Source organism: Orcinus orca, chromosome 5 (genome assembly GCF_937001465.1).
Source record: "Orcinus orca chromosome 5, mOrcOrc1.1, whole genome shotgun sequence".
NCBI lineage: Eukaryota > Metazoa > Chordata > Mammalia > Artiodactyla > Delphinidae > Orcinus > Orcinus orca.
In genome coordinates this window covers 130,978,828-130,997,057 of record NC_064563.1, presented here as the reverse complement: position 1 = coordinate 130,997,057, position 18,230 = coordinate 130,978,828, and the positions used below count along the sequence as shown (strand labels likewise).

The 18,230-nt window shown below is 38.8% G+C and overlaps 1 protein-coding gene across 1 annotated transcript in view; it reads left to right on the top strand.

The window, feature by feature from the left end:
* CYYR1 (cysteine and tyrosine rich 1) overlaps positions 1-8,756 on the top strand; it is a 104,381-nt gene extending 95,625 nt beyond the window's left edge. Inside the window, exon 4 of the mRNA XM_004264639.2 lies at positions 6,247-8,756. Within this exon, the coding sequence (XP_004264687.1) occupies positions 6,247-6,371 (125 nt within the window). The 3' untranslated portion in view covers positions 6,372-8,756. The remainder of the gene's footprint in view (positions 1-6,246) is intronic.
* Positions 8,757-18,230: the final 9,474 nt, after the last annotated feature.

Sequence of the window (18,230 nt, the reverse complement as noted above, 5' to 3'; positions counted from 1 at the left end):
TATCACATGATATCGCTGATATGTGGAATCTAAAAGGAAATGGTACAGATAAACTTATTTACAAAACAGAAACAGACTTACAGACTTCAAGCTCAGGTTTTTAAAGAGGGAAATTAGTTGTTTAAAAATGGCTGAATCACAGGGAACACCCTGCATACCTCCTGGTCCCATAAAATGTAGGATGTGGGAGAAAAAGGATAGCTCTGATTTAATAGTGCTGCAGAGGAAGCCGTCCTCTCATGGAAAACCAGATTTTAATTAAATTAGAAAGGTGAAGCAAATGCTCCCTTTCACTCCCTGAGATAACTGTCTCATGTATTCTCTCTTCTCAAAGCTCGAAAAAAACCCAACCCTCAGCCTTTCTCTCTCTCAGCCGACGTTACTTCTCTGAGAAAACAGACACAATTGGAGAAGACCTTCCTTATATTCCGAGCTGGGGTAACATGTAAAGGGATGAAAAGAGGGTGAGGGTACAAAGGGCTCTTCTGATGACAGACTTTGTGTTCCACTGAGCACAGTGAAGGCGGTGGGGAAACTTGGGAAAATTAATTAGATTAGATATGTAAAGCCTTCCAGAGCTAAAGATCTACACTGAAGGGTGCTCTAGGAGCTTGTCCTTCTCATGCTAACAGAGGGATGTAAATGTGACAGGACGTGTCCTGATGTTATCTGAGAGGAAGGGGGACGCTAGGTTCTAATGATGTCACCCTTTCCGGAGGTGCATCTCGGGCCATTGTAGAGGAAGAGATGGGCAGGGCTGTACTGTGTGGTGAGGGGCAGGCAGTGGAGGACCTGCCAGGAGCTCTGTGGGCCTCTGCTCTGAGTGGGGTTCAGGTGAATTGTGAGTAGTGGGGTTTGGGGGAGGGTGACGAGAAGGTTTGCTCCTAGTAATAATGTTAGAAGTTGTCCTTTTTTTTTTTTTTTTCTGGAGTATAATTGCTTTACAATGCTGTGTTAGTTTCTGCTGCACAGTGAACTGAATCAGCCATACGCATACACACATCCCCTCCCTCTTGGACCTCCCTCCTCCACCCTCCATCCCCCCCATCTAGGTCATCACGGAGCACCGAGCTGAGCTCCCTGTGCTATACAGCAGGTTCCCACTAGCTATCTATTTTACACATGGCAGTGTATTTATGTCAAACCTAATCTCCCAATTCATCCCACCCTCCCCTCTCCCCACTGTGTCCACATGTCCATTCTCTATGTCTACGTCTCTATTCCTGCCCTACAAACACGTTCATCTGTACCATTTTCCTAGATTCCACATATATGCGTTAGTGTACGATATTTGTTTTTCTCTTTCTGACTTAACTTCGCTCTGTATGATAGACTCTAGGTTCATCCACATCAGGTTCCTTAAAAAACTAAAAATAGAACTATCATATGACCCAGCAATCCCACTATTGGGCATATACCCTGAGAAAACCATAATTCCAAAAGATACATGCACCCCAATGTTCATTGCAGCACTATTTACAATAGCCAGGACATGGAATCAACCTAAATGTCCATTGACAGATGAATGGATAAAGAAGACGTGGTACATATATACAATGGAATATTACCCAGCCATAAAAAGAAATGAAATTGGGTCATTCGTAGAAGTTGTCTTTTAAAATAAGTCATGAGTGATAGAAGTGTCAGCTAATGCTAAGATGTGTTAAAAGATAAACTGAGGCATATTAAAATCTTGAAGAGTTTATCTGAGCAAAAATGGGGCAGCACCAAACCCAAAGTGGTTAGGGGGGCCCTGCCTTATACAGAGGAAGCATGGAAGCAACAAAAGGAAATTATTTGATTTCCTTTAACTTAAAGCCTAGTTGGCTGTTTGTGATTGGTTGTCCTTAGCATTTTGATTTCATAACTTTGAGGCACTTGCAGCTTAGATTTTGGTTTGCTTACATAGACACCATGGCATTAGAGCCACCTCAGTCTAATAACCTCCTTGTTTAATTAATTTAAGAGGTGGTAATCATATTGCAATATATAAATGTATCAAATCAATACATTGTACCCCTTGAACTTACACAATGTTATGTCAGTTGTATCTCAACTGAAAAAATAAATTTAAAAAGTGTTAAAAAATAAGTCATGAATTTCACCTGTTCTATCAGATAGTAAAATCATTGAAAATCAATAATAATTAAAATCACGTGTTTCTGGTAAAAAAAAAGCTATGCCTTGGTAATTGAACAGAACAAGTGATTAAAATTTCACAAACTCTAAAGGAGAGATACAAAACAATGTGAAAAGTGAGGATTAAGAGGCAACGCTTCAATACTTTGGCTTAATCAAAATTTAAAACTTAGAAAAAATAAACTCTGATGTAAAATAACAGATGTAAGGAAGCACCAAATATATAAATTTACATGGAAAAAGTCAAAAATAGATTGGTTATGAACCAGCTATCTGAAAGACAAATGTTTAAACTTGGAAACAATACAGAAGAGATAAAAAGGATGAAAAGCCCACATATATTTTCTTAGATACAAGTTTTAAACTTCAGGATGTCAATAAGGTAAAAATACCATAGCTAATCATTTTGACAAAGTTATTTTTAGAAAGGTATAGAAAAGATAAATAACTTTGTATACATATTTATATCTTGTTATCTTAATTGTATCTTAATTCTAATTAAGATCCCAGTTTGTAAATTATCAGCTCAAAACAAACAAAAAAATCACACAATATGAATTACAAATAATAAACAAAACGTAAAACTGTCAAAGAAATGTAAAATTAAGGGATATTTTAATAGTGAGATTTTTTTCACTATTAAATTACCAAAATATTAAATGATAGCCAGCTAGTTGATTCCTGGAATTTTATTCTAAAAAACTAAATCAAAGTAATAAAAAGTCTATATGTAGAAAGACATTTGTCACTCCACTATTTATAATAATAAAAAATTGCTAATATCAAAATAAGTGAATGGTAAGTGGAATAATGTACAGCTGTTAACAATAGAGTTCATGAAGAATACGTAGCAGAATGAAGAAGATTGTTACAATACAGAGTGAAAAAGCATAGACTATTTTACATAACTACAAGGATATAAAAACACAAGTGACTAGAAGGGAGTATATAAAGATATTGTTTGTTAAACTGTGGTGACAGAATTATGGATGATTTTCCTCTGTTTCCACATTTTCTAATATAATGTTGTACAATTTTTATTAACACCATGCACCTTCCCTTTATATTTGTTTTAGAGATGTTATCCTGAGTGGGTAAAAAAACATTAACTTCCTCCTATGAATTTCATAGCATCCCTAAATTTTGCAAAATTCTACACAACTACATTGACATACATGATAAATGACATATTTGCCCTACTTAAGTCAGAGAATTAGAATTATTGGTTATGAAAGAATTTCAAAAGCACCATATCTCCAGCTGCATCCATGTATCTTTTAAAGATGATTTGACCTTTAAGAGAGAACAAAACCTCTTAGGGTTAATCAAGAATTCTAAAATTGATACCCTGAAAAGTTTACTTCCTAGTGAAACATTTTCATCTGTAAGAAAGAAAGATAGCACAGTCCACAGTTACACCATTATTATTTCGAAATGTCTTCCCGCAGCTGGTACTATAAAAGATGTGCCGTGTTTATTTCATGATGGATATAGTCCTCCAAATACCACTCTTCAGCATTATATTATCACCTTATCAAAATAACAAAGGCTACATGAATGAAAGAACACTGTTTCATATCTTAGATTTTCATGCTCAACATGCAGCTGTATAAACCATAGGGAATCTCCCTGAAATGTCCTCCAGCAGTTTATGTGCAGATGGAAAAATATAAATGCTTTGTTACTGAAGCATAAAGACACACCACAGCTTCATGACAGAGAAGGATGCAGAGTCGATCTGTAGAATCATCTGGTGTGTGCTTCTCAAGTGGGAGGCAAGGAAAAGCTTCATCATAAAAACAGCTTAGAACCCACATGCTTATAAGAAACAGTTCAATGGGAACCCAGCTGTAACTTCCTGCTTTACATGGAGGCTGCATTTCTTGCCTTGGATAAAGTTTATTATAAATCTCTTTGTCTCAGTCCTCTTGGATATAACGAAGCAAAGGAGTAGGCATAATGCAGAGGGAATGTGTGTTTAGACTCTGGCAGGAGTTATTCCATTTTGTTGTAGAAAACAAAGCTTGGAATAGGCCAGCCTCCCCAGGTCTAAAGCAGCCGTGGAGAAGCTGCCTTCTCCACAGATCTGTGTCCTCTGCTCTGAGCCCTTGGCCTGCTCAGCCCACGAGAGACTTGCAAAGCCTTTGCTCACCAGAGCATCCCTCAGAGGACATCCCACCCAGTTCTGTGTCTCCATCTTTCTCTTGTGTCAGGTGCCTCAATTCTGCTTCTTCACATCCCTAAGTACAGGCAGATCAGTAATTGGTTTAAATCATCAAGCTCCTGGTAGAGAGAGCCAAGTTAACGAGATACAGATGGGAAAAGAATCTAAAAAAGAGTGGGTATATGTATAACTGATTCACTTTGCTGTACAGCAGAAACCAACACAGTACTGTAAATCAACTATACTCCAATACAAATTAATTAAATTTTTTTTTTAAATAAAGAGATTCAGAAGAAACTTTGTGTTTGCATATAGGGTGAGGCCCTATGTTTATACATGCATATTGATCAGAATACTGTCATAATCTTATTGTAAGAGTACAATTTAGAAGACGTTTTAGAAATAAGTTTGTTGAAATGTTGCTTGTTCTTTTCTTCCATTCTAGAAGTAAAAGCTTGGCTGTTTATTTGCATTATTATAACACTAGTCTTGTGGTTTAGGCTACATTCACAGTAAGCAATTAAGACATGTCAATTTCCAACTAGAATCACAATCTTGATGATAAATCAATTACTGGAAAATCATCAGAGTGGTTGCTGAGAGGTTGCTCAGATGTTGTCGAGTGATTTGGTTCTTAAAGACATGGAGTGCTCAAGGAGTACCTCTCTTCCAGCCCTGGAGACGGGGTGGAGAGCACTACAAAATGGATGTCTACATACAGTCATAACAAATGTATTAAATGTGATTTTAAAACACACTGTCATATAATAGTACAATAAAAAATTAAAGACATTTTTTCTAATAAGATTTAGAAAACTAAATTCTCCATCCCCATTTCTAAACCTGCCTGTCCTCCTTTTTTTCTTATTTCTATAATGGCTCCATGACCCTCCAAGTTACAGGAGCCCAGTACCAGGTACCCAATACCTCGACACCTTCTTACCCTCGACCCCTTTTCCACCTACCCAGTCATCACTTAAGCACTCAGCTGCTCAAGGGCTCCTATAATCCCCACCCCCAACTTCCATAAGTCCTTTATCATCCCTCACATATGCTACTACATCATCTCACCTGTTCTTTGCTCCACCTGAATCCATACTGCCGAAAGGGTCACCTTCCTAAAGCATATTCACTAGCATATTCAAAAAATCTCTGATGCCTGCATATCACACACTCCTTATGTGATATTCAAAGTGCAATGTCCATGTAGCCTATCTTACACCCAATAGTCTGTACCCCCCACTCCCCTGACCCCTATGTTATACAACATGGGAATATAGCCAATATTTTGTAATAAGTGTAAATGGAGTGTAACCTTTAAAAATTATATGAAAAAACATTTTTTTGGTTGTGCCACACAGCATGAAGGATCTTAGTTCCCTGACCAGGGGTGGAACCCATGCCCCCTGCATTGGAAGCACGGAGTCTTAACCACTGGATTGCTAGGGAAGTCCATAAAATTGTATGAAATTTAAAAAAAAAATAAATTAGATTTTTTTTTGAATTTTATTTTATTTATTTTATACAGCAGGTTCTTATTAGTTATCCATTTAAATTAGAATTTTGTAAAAGCCCACCATGATGGTGATACAATCAGATTCCTCAACATCTTTTCCCGTTTCTCTCCTCCATGTATCTTTTGCTTTGAACAAAAGTTCTCTCTTGCTTTGGTGCTTTTGCTCAAATTGAATCATCCTTTAGCCCCTTCTATATCATCTTTCCAAGAAACTTGCCCTAAGCCACCAATTCTAAATACTTTGGCCAACGGCACCACTTTTTATAGCACTTGCCCTTCCATACATGTGTGTCGCCAGCCTGATAAAACTATGATTATTGAAAACAAAACTTATGTCCTCCCCCAAAGTACCCAGCCTAGTGGCTCAAATATAGTGGACACTCAATTATTGCTAAATGCCTGATGCCCTTCTCCTTTTCTTTTCCAGTGGCACCACCCCCCTACAGTTACGACCATGAGATGGAACACTGTGCAGACTTGCCCCCTCCGTACTCCCCGACCCCAGCACAGCGTTCTCCACCCCCTCCATATCCTGGAAATTCAAGGAAGTAATCCTTCCCCCAGAACAGTATATGTGCCAATCAGAGATCTTGCCCGGGATAAAATGTCTCTACTCAGAAACAGACAGGAAAGGATTGCCCTAAGGAATACCTTTTTGGGTTAGACGATATGTCAAGTGGAATGTCCAGGCTAAGAGAAGAGATTCAGGGTTTCTACCCTACTCAGAGCTGATCCCATATGAGGTATTATGTTGGGTTCAATGGGACCACGTTTGAAGAGTTCTACTGATCAACGTAAGCACACTCAGAGAAGAGTAATGGATAGACAAAACATCGGAAATTCATGTTGCTTAAGGAACAAATGAAGGAAATTGCAATATTGATCCTGAAAAGGAGAAGATTTATGTAAGACAAGAGGATAACCTGGACTACATAAGGAAACAACTATACTCTGTAGCTTTAAAAGTCAGAACTAGAATTGTTCAGTCTTTTTGTTCATCAACAAATGCAGATCGAGTGCCTGAAAGCCTACTCTGTGCCTTATATTGTTGGAAACACTAGATGGAAGTTACAGGAAGAGAACTTTGGTTTTAGTATATGAAAGGGCTGCTGAAGCTTTCATATTGACTAGATTGCTTTGTGAAGCTCCCTATCACCAAGACTCCAAACAGAACCTGGCTGACTACCTGGTAGAGACATGCTCGAGAAGGGAGAGCTAAATTAAATTGTAGATGGGTTCAACGGGCCCCAAAAGCTCTGCTCATGTTTTAGGTAGATGTGAGGTGAATTTCTATGCCATCAAGAATGAAAATAACAGAGATAGTTGAATCTATCTAATTTGAGACTTAAAACAATCAAAAGGACTTAACAGCTGCTTGAAGCCAAGAACTTGTCAATGCTAGATACTGCCACCTAAAAATCATCTGATTTTATTTAGTGTATTGTGATAAAAGTTATTCCAACTGTGAAAAAAAATTTACCAAGTTCCACAAGCAACAAATACTTCATTTCAGATTAAAAGATGAGAAGCCAGAATCCCATGGGATTTTACATCAGGGAGTACAATTTCAGAACCCGACCAGGAAGATATACAAAAGTTTACAAAAAGAAGAGGGAGAAATGAAGTTTGGATTCTGTTCTGTGTAACTCCACTCACATGCAGCTTAGACAAATTTCTGCTTTTCTTGTAATATTTTAATAATCTGTTCTCTTGAAAAAGTTATACAGTTAATGGAAAAGTAAGATATTGACATCAAACTGTTGCCTTTTGCCAAAATCCATATTTTATGCCAATTTTATGCCTTTTGCCAAAATCCATATTTTATGAAGTTTTATGAAACTTTAGGTGTAAAAGTTTTTAATAAATAATTCTAATATGCCATACTTTGCTGCCAGTGACCTAAATTAACATTTCTATTTTTATGAGGGTCCTTTCATGTATTTAAAATTGTACATTGAGAAACTATTGGGAATAGATGATTATATTTGTTTGTCACTTTTCAATTAAATCTAAAATGTTTAATCCAACATCATCAGCACAATTCAGTGAAATCCCAAAATGATGCTAAGGATTTTGCTGGACAAATCAACCAAAAGAAATGTCTTAAAGTAAAAGTTACAGTTCAGGAACTCAGTAGTTGTAGTTGGGAAACTCAGTAGCTCATATAAGTAGCATATTTTACTTTCAAATACATTGATCTGACTGAAATACAGTCTAACTGCCAGTGAAATCTAGAAGCTAGATTTGTTTGGAATGACTTGCTTGATTTTTAGGCACTGGTGATTTTCTTGCTTATGAAGCCAGAAAGCATTCAAGCATTCTAGTCCATCCAAGTAACTGAGATTTTAGCACAATTTTAACAGTGCATATGCTTTAATTTATCTCCCTTCTGCAAGTGCGATCAGACCCAATTACACTGTAGCTACACAACTCAAAGTGCCAGAGCCTCTGTGACATTCAGAATGATGTTTCCCAATGCACTTAAGAAAAAATGGAAAGGAAGAGTCCAGCAGAAATTGAATTCTCATCATCTTCACTGTCAATAAATGTTTACTGTGCATACCTTCTCTGTCAATAAATGTTTACTGTGCATACCTTCTATGTTCTGCAAACATGACCCACGTAGGAGCTATTACAATCCACACCATCTCTCTTCTTTGAGTTTTTTTATGGCCTCCCTTAAAGCATATCACAAAACCACACACCTACAACAGATGAGTATTTTTACTATTTGTATTTAGTGTCACGATCGCGTAAATGTGCACAATCAGTATAGCCTTTTGGAGTTCACTGATTATTTTCATAGATGACACATCTTGGGGGGAAATAGTATATGATATGAAAGCTTTGAATTATGGTTATTTAAAAACTAATGTATTTGCTATGTCCAAAGTGTTTATAATAAGCAATAAAATGAAATAACCAATTATAACAAGAGTCATATTTTAAATTGTCTTGGGTCTATTTTGTTTCACCCTCCATCTCTGCCGGTTTAGCCTCGTTCTTCCGTACAGGAAACACGGGACTGGAGCCAGATAAACTTTGTTTTGAATCCTGTCTCCTGCCTGTATGATGATTTGAGGCAGGCCACTTCATCTCTCTAAAATTCAACTTTCTGCTCTGGAAAATGTAAATAATAGAATCGACTTCATCAGGTTTTGTGAAAATTGGATGACTACACATAACATTCTACATATTGTGCCTGGCATGTAGAAAATGTTGTATAAATATTAGCCAAAAATAAATTAACAAAAGAATAACATAAGGATGACAGCCTCTAGAACTGAGCTATCTAACACATTAGCCACCAGCTACATACGATTATTTCAATTTAAATGAATTTAAATTAAACTAAAGGAAAAATTTAATTCCTCAGTCTCACTAGCCACATTTCAAATGCTACATAATCTCATGAGGTCAGTGGCTACCTTATTGGGCAGTGCTGCTCTAGAAAATCTTACCTATAGGGCTTCCCTGGTGGCGCAGTGGTTGAGAGTCCACCTGCCGATGCAGGGGACACGGGTTCGTGCCCCGGTCCGGGAGGATCCCACATGCCACGGAGCGGCTGGGCCCGTTAGCCATGGCCACTGAGCCTGCGCGTCCAGAGCCTGTGATCCACAACGGGAGAGGCCAGAGCAGTGAGAGGCCCACGTACCGCAAAAAAAAAAATAAAATAATAATAATAAATAAATAAAAGTAGAGGTAGGACATCGGTCATAAAGACTCTATCTAGGTCGGTGACACAAATATACATACCTAATTCTCTTTCCAACCTTTGTGCCCCCAATCCCAGGCCTTACCACTTCTATAAGCAGGTGTAACAGTTATCCATCACTGTGTAACAGATTACCCCAAAACTTGGTGGCTTGAAACAACAACATTTATTATCTCGGTTTCTATAGGTCCAGAATCTGGACATCGCTTAGCTGGTCCTCCAGCTCAGGGACTGTCACAGGCTGCAGTCATGTCAGTGTGCAACAGAGGAAAGATCAATCTCCAAGCTCACTCACATGCGTGGTCATTGACAGGAGTCTGTTCCTTGCAGGCTTTTGGACTGAGGGCCTCAATGACTCACTGGCTGTTGGTTACCCCTATTCTTCACCATATGGGCCTCTCCTTAGGGCAACTCAAAAATATGTCAGCTTGCTTCCTCAGTGCAAGACAGCAAGAAGAGCCATAGAGTGAAAGAACCTGGTAGCAAAACATAGTGCTAGCCAGAGGGGAGTCATAGACTTAAAACCTAATCTTAGAAGTGATATCGCATCACTTTTGCCATGTCCTATTCCTTAGAATCAGGTCCCTAGGTCTACTCTGTACAAAAGAGGAGGGGATTACACGAAGGTGCAAATACCAGGAGGTGAGAGCATTCTTGGTAGTCAGCCTACCAGAGCAAGGATAGTTCATCTCATTCCCTTTAAATTCATTATTTGAAGTTCAGGCAATCTTGCCTCAACCAAGAATGTGCCAACTCAGCAGCTGAAAGAATACCAGGGCCATGCTTGGCTGTGATCAAATTGCTCTTAGTGACCTGGCAGGGCTAGAATGGAGCCAGCAACAGAGGCCCATGCTAACTGGGTAAGTGCTGCATTCCTAAGGAATATTGAAAGGAGACACTACATTTGCATTTTTCATGAACTTCATTTACAAGCTGTACTAAAGTCTATCACATTTTGACAGGGAATGAAGTACAACACATACCACATACCTTCTGGACAAGTCTTAACGTGGTCCCGGTTCTAACCTCTGTTTCAACTTTGTTCCAAAATATTTAATCTTCATCAAGAAAAGAATTCCAAGACAAGTTTCCAGATGAGTGTTCAGTGGATCAAGTTGCTCCCTAACCTAATCCTGAATACCTTCACTAAAAATGGAAAACAAACCCAACAAATGTTTGGGACTGCAGAAACATGTGCTGGGAATGTTTGCCTTCTCTGGATGCATTAAGGAATAACTGGTTTAAAACAATGATGCACAGGGGCTTCCCTGATGGCGCAGTGGTTGAGGGTCCGCTTAACGATGCAGGGGACACTGGTTCGTGCCCCGGTCTGGGAAGATCCCACATGCCGCGGAGCGGCTGGGCCCGTGAGCCATGGCCGCTGAACCTGCGCATCCGGAGCCTGTGCTCCGCAACAGGAGAGGCCACAGCAGCGAGAGGCCCGCATACCGAAAAAAAAAAAAAAAAAAAAAAACAATGATGTTCCTATTTCTGCTCTGTTCCCCCTCTGATACCCGAGTCGTGAGGAGCTTTTGAGTGTCTACCACTTGCCATTTCTTAGAGAAGAGGCAGAGGAATCACCTTCTGAATCACATTTAGTAGTGAGTGATAAGTGAATAAGAGATCTCATATTGTTTCCACGGCCTGAAAGATCGATAATTTTTTCTGATTAAAATCCAAAGAGAACCAAGTGATCTGATTTCCCCATTTTTGTACCTTGAAGTCAATGTCTTCACTATCACACATCTTGCATATTATCTTCTCTGTTAACTGGGAACAACTTGAAAAGCAGTTCAGAAGAATGAAACTGTTGAAGTTCAAGTTCTGTTTTGCCTGTGAAAATGCACTTGGAGACCCACCCCCTGGGTCTCACCACCACCTGAACACACAAGACAAACTCCCTCACTTCCTTGCCTGGCAATAGGCCTCTCACTTCTGTAAAACCCCTGCTCTTCTTTCCAGGTGTAGCTAAAGGGCTTATACTCTGAGAATTCTGATCATTCCTCCAATCAGAAATAATTGAGTCCCACCTCTGCCCCTTTTTGTACCTATCTTTGTACTCCAAGGACTCTCTCGGACATCTGTCATCCCCAGGTGGTCACTCTACGATATTTGAAATATGAACTAGATGATTGAATATATTAGGTCAGCAAATAATATTTGGCATTAAAGAAAGTTAAAATAACTTTAAGAATGAAAGGAAGAGAGTTTATAGTGAGTAGCATATTCTAAAAGGGGTCCATAATCCAAGATATGGGTCAGGGAACTGGGAAAAAGGCTACATAGTTTTGTGGGTTTTAATTATGATGCATGTCAATCCAGATAAAGCTGGATTGTGTTTTTAAGCACAAGTTAACACATGTTGGCTAAGGTAAATGCACACGCTAATCGTCACTGACTCAGTCAAAACAAGACAACATGCTAGGTTGGGAGAGGCACTTTCATAATTCTTCAGATTAAAATTGAGCTTCTCATTTTTTCCATAAGAAAAATACCAACCAAATATCAGAAAAGAATTACCTCATAAATCACATTTCCATAGAATGGATCCTAATGTAATGTAGATTTCAGAAGCATTGTCCAAAGGATCCACTAAGGGCAGTTTTACTAAACTATGATGCCATTGTTTTCATATTACCACTCCTTCAAGGTATGTTGGAAGACCACTGAGTATTCTGAAATGAGACAAAAAAGACCAAAACTGCTGGAAATGGGTAATAAAATAGCTACCAGCTTTTGTGCTATTACTATTTTAATATGTACAGAGAGCAATAGATCGTGTATCCAAGTCCTGAAAAGCAATAATACCATTGTAAAAAAGATTGATTCTCAATGGAATCCTCCCTAAAAATATCTAACTTTAAATCATAATAATAACAATAGTTTGGGGGGGTGTTGGTGCCAGGCACTGTTGTAAGCACTTTACATTTAATTACATTTAATCTTCCAGTCCCATGGTCTAGGTATTAAAATTATCCCCATTTTGCAGGAACTGTAGATACATCACTTCACAGTCCTAAAAAATATCTTTCAGTGACAATAAACCTTTAATGCTGCAAAGAAATATATCCATATTTACACTTCGCTTGTAAGAGCTACCCATGGCAATCTTGGAGCTGATCATAGAAGCTGCCTTTTCATGGCTTGAGTTCCAAGTGGATGATTGTACATGTTTGAACAATCGTGATGACTCATATCCTTCACTTGGTCCATCTGTTGCAATTCATCATTTAGTCTCCATCGGTTCCAGCTCTTACATACACTGTGGCTGAAATAGAGAGCAACAGGACCCTTTCATTTCTGATACAGCACCTGGTCCCAGCAGATACTTTCACTCAGTTATCTTCCAGGTCATGACTTTTCACCTGTACAGAAACCACTATGAATTTTCAGTGGATGCTCTATATTTTCTTTTGACCAGACAAGTAGTGAGTCAATATTTATGGAAAAGGGATAAAGGAAGGAGACATCTGCAAAACGATGTGAACTTTAACTAATTTTGAAGGGATAGTCATAAATATTGGTAAGAATGAATAAAAACTATAAAAATTGGTGTCTACATTGTACACATCTCATATTGTTATGGAATTGGTTGTTGGTTTTCTGTTGTGCATTTTTTTTAGAAACTCGAGAGGTCTACAGAATTTTAAAAGAAAAAATACATATAAGCAAGAAAATATTAAAGGACATTAATAATATGTTAGAATAGTGAGGGAAGGATTTTTAAATGAGAAAAAGGCAATAGTAGCCTTCCAGATAATTCTGCATAAACAGCAGAGTTCTATACCAATCAAAAAATACAAGTTTTGCCCAGCACACAGCTGTCTATACATGAATGTCAAAATTAAAATATTTATGAAGTCTGTGCTTCTCCAGGCCATACTAATCTAATAAATGATATTTCTCCATCTTGGGCCTCATTTGCTACTGTAGGACTTCCACACTCCTGCAAAGTACAACTTATAATTATATTTGGGAGTCCCCAGAGGTTATTTCTTATGGCCTTTCAGTTAACAGGTTGCATCTCCCAGTTTCTTTTTCTCCAGCTTCCTTTTACAGATGTAATTGGCTAGACATTTGCCAACCACTAGATTACATGAAGGTCATGTGGCACTGCCATGTTGCTGACAACCCCTGTTAAGATCTGTGAATTGGTTTGCTGTGCCCAGACACCAGGATTCCTTCCAGGAGCTGCTATGTCGCAGTATCACTGCCCACTATTGCAGTGGCTATCATGAAGAATAACCCCAGGGGCTGTGTCCACCTCCAGATGTTGTTGAAAGCTATTGGCCTCAGGTGCCATTAGAGTTAGGACACACACATCCTGAGGCCTGGGCCACTAAAAGCGTAGAGAATCCAGTATGCTAGAATTTCCTCTGTTCTCTCCCTCCCTCAACAAGCCAAGAAAATGTTGCACTATGAGATAAATGGGAAAACACTTCTTTTTCTTTTACTGAAGACTTTAGGCTCAAAGCAGCAATATTTCATGTTCCCAATATCTCAGGGGTTATTTTGTGAAAATAGATCTTTCAGTTTTGACCTCACATCTTCTCCTCTCCCTCAAACTTAGACATGGATCAATAAGGAAAGGATAAATTTTAGACAAATTCTAGTGATAGACACAGTGATATTATTATTAAAAAACATTCCACTCTCCTCTGAAGACTGAGACATTTTTGGGGAATATAACTCTGGCTCTTTCCTCCTTTAAGATGAACCTTACCCAGGAGACTTCATAATCTCTCATGGAAGTAAACTCTTCGTGGACACACTCTACCACTCAGTCCTTCGGACATGTCGGAGTGAACAGTTTAAGCTCAACATGGGCAACTGCCTTCTGCACTACTTACAAAATCCTATGATGTCAATGACTAGCCCATTTCTCCCAGGAAAGAATAAGTGGCCAACAAGTAGCACTTACCTGAAACTATTGTTTGGCTGAATTCAAATGAATTGAGGGAATAATTTTATCAAACTATTTAGATGGACTCATTATTCATTTCAATTTTTTATATGAATTGACTATCATTTTGGATATCTGTAGACAAGTTCTTAAAGATATATCAGTAGAAACCAAAATAAGGGCCAAATGCAAAGGTCTTTTCGTCGAATAATGATTTTTGAGCAAATGTATGGTACATGCCGCAACAAAGATCCTGCGTGCCGCAACTAAAAAAAAAAAAGATCCCACATGCTGCAACAAAGATCCCGCATGCAGCAACAAAGACCCCACGTGCTGCAACTAAGACCCAGCATAGCCAAATAAATGAATTTAAAAAAAAAGAAAAGGTACCTTTTGGGTATCTTTAGTGTTGGATGAACAAAGTATTGAATAGAAACAAAAGGTAAAAGAACCTTTTGCATTAAACCTTTCTGTACTGCCTACCTTCCCCCTTGCCCCTCTGGATCCAGTCTCTACCCCTCTCCCCTCTATCTCTGCCCCAGGAGTATACACTGCATGACTGCATCAATGAGCTTCCTTGCCTGCTAGGCTTCTGGTTGAGTCTGGTCAACAAGGAGCCCACTCAGAATATCATAGGGCTGTATCTCGCAAATAAGTCTCAATTCCCATGGGATGCCTTGTCCAAACAGCTATTTCTGTTAGCTCCCTCCTCTGGCCCATTCAGGACTAGGGCTAATAAAGCTTCCCCTCTGATACTAGCCCAGGTGTCCTGCATTATCCCTTGTTGCTTCCCTACACTTACTTATGCATTTCACTAAACTCTCTTCAAATTACCCTGTTTGAGTGTGCCATTAGTTTCTTGCCCTGACTGAAACACTCATTCTTAAACAACAATAACAACAAATCTACACACGAGTCATTTAATATATTAAAATAGACAAGAGTCTCTTCTCAACTGCTCTAGGTTTCATCATATATTTATTTGTGAAAGCAGGCAGGAGATCTGGGTTCCAGTCTCAGCTCTACCACTAACTAGCTTCAGGACAGTGAAGAATTCTCCAGGGCCACTATTGTCTTAAAAACAAAATGAAGGTGTTAGACTAAATGATCTTTAAGATCATTTTTAGCTTTCTGTCCTTTGAGGGACTAATAAATTACTATGTGGCAGCTCTCAAGAATGAAAAAGCCAATAAAAAGAATTGCATAGGCTCAGAGCTATAAGGCACCATAGGAATATTTTTATGTAACAGCTTTATTTCTTAGGTGAGGAAACAGACACAGAAAAGAGAAGAGACATATTCAAAGTCACTGGTGATGAGCCAACTTGTTGGTGGCAACTAATAGGATCCCAAAGTCCTTGCTCTTATCCACTGCACAATGCCACTTCTCTACACAGCTGTTGGTTCAGGTTGTTATTTCCATTCTCTTTCCAACCTCAGGGCCTTTGCACATGCTGATCCCGGTTTTTCTCATTGTTCAGATCTCAGTTTAAATACCAAACCATCAGATAAGGCTTCCCTGACAACCTGGTCCAAGTAAGTCTCCAACTACCCCTTACCATTACTATGCATCACTATTTCCTGTGTGATGCCTTCATATCACTTATTCCAAAATGTAATTAAATGTTGTTTGTTTCAATTCTGTCCCCTTTCTCCACTAGAATGTAAGCTCCCTGAGACCAGGTGCATGTCTGCTGGATGCATAACTCTATACGTGGCCCCCTAGTAAAATGCCTGGGGCAGTATAGGCATTCAAAAGAAAGTATATATTGAATTCGCTATTGAATGTCTTTTACAAAACAACAAACTAGGGTATAGACTGTAGTTGCCCCAATGCTCTCATATGAGAAGAGTAAAGTTAGGTGTAAGCCCTAAATTCTCAAATTTCAAGGGATCATCTCAGGAAATTATCTCCCTCCCTCTCTACTCCTTTTCTATACTGCCTCCCCTAAGGGGCACGATTCACAGTGAGGTCTGGTGGAAGAGGAAACAGCAGGCCAGAGGCTCACAACTCTTAGCTAGATGAAGTAGATGAGATCTTAATCTACACATAAGGGCTCACAGGACCAATAAAGGGCAAAACGTAGCTGTGTATGTGCTTTATCTAAGGTCAGGCTTATAGCTGACATCATTACCACCGCAACCCAGGCCCAGGGGGTCTCTGGAACAACATGGTAGCATTTGAGTTGACACAACACCTAAGGAGATGCTACTGGCATTTAGTGTAGCACAAAAGACAATCCTGTACAACAAAGAATTTTCCCACCCCAAAGGCCACAGGGGCCAACATTTTTCCCCAGATTTTGTTTCCTCAAGCACCTCAGAGTAAACCCAAAAGGTAAAAATGCACAATTACATGAAGTATCATTAATTTAGAAAGGTTTCAGATAGTTAATGACCCCAAGACACGCCGTTAGCAGTGAATTGCTCCACTGACTGTGCTGGTCTGAGGAACAAGGGAGTATTAATAAATCTTCTACCTTCATTCTCTTCTTCAAACTTCAAAGACAGGTAGTTAAATAGCAAAAATAGCTCAAGTAGTGTTTTGGTCTCTCTGGGTGAAGTTTTGCTTCGACAGCTATGTTTCACCCAAGTCATGGACATGTGTTCCGGACTCCCAGTGATGGATGCAAATATCCATTGTTCAAGTCAGAATATACTTCTGCCTGACAGCAAACTGTATTCTGTTCAGAATGAAGCTGCTGTTTTACTGTTGGTGAAGAGGCGAGTGGTAACTTGTATAAGTGTAAGTTGTTGGAGTATGAATAATTGATGTTGGACATAAGTCCTTTCTTTCATGGACTCCATTCATTAGGGAAAATCCAACCAGGAAGCATGGTTTTCATGACACCAGGCTTAAGGTATGTCTTTGGAAATAAAAACATTGGCTTTTTATATGTCCTGGGGGTTTGGATTTAAATAAATCAGGTCCTGTAACTGTGAGAGACGATTGAAATTAAAATATTAGAGGCCACTTTTCTACTTATAAAAGGAGAACAAAACAGAAAATTACTAAATGGGTCAATTGATCTAATGACATCTCCAGGCCTAGGTTTAAAAATAAAATAAAGTTGGTAGATTTCAAAGGAAAGATATGATAACCTTTTTCCAGCAAGTTACCAAAAGTAAGCCTGGGGGTGGGATGGGGAGGGTGGGAGGGAGGGAGACGCAACAGGGAAGACATATGGGAACGTATGTTTATGTATGACTGATTCACTTTGTTATAAAGCAGAAACTAACACACCATTGTAAAGAAATTATACCCCAATAAAGATGTTAAAAAAAAAAAAAAAAAAAGTAAGCCTGGAACATTTGTGGACACCCTCTTTAGAATTACTTTCATTCACTTATGCATTTGGGTATTTTTTTCAATCAATAGATTTTTTCTTTAATTGCAAACATCTTTTATGTCAGGCACTAAATGCTGGGTTGATAGCAATGAAGAAAATGGACAAGGTCCCTTGACTTACAGAGATTACAGCAGTCTCTGCTTACTGTATATGAAAAATACCAGTCACTACAAAAGCCATTTATCGGATCCAATTGTAGGAAGTGCTGTGAAGACATATCAGTCCAAGATGCAACCTTAGAAGTCATTAAGCTTGACCCCATTATCTCAAAGGTGGGAAGGATGAAGCAGAAGGAGAAGTGACTTAAGAGTGTATACAGGGGAAGCAGCATGCCAGCAGCTCACACCAGTGAAGCGATTTTCTTCTGAGCATAAGGCGGATAGGACCACTAATAGGCAAAATATAGCTGTGTATGTGCTTTAGCTATAATCAGGCTCATAGCTC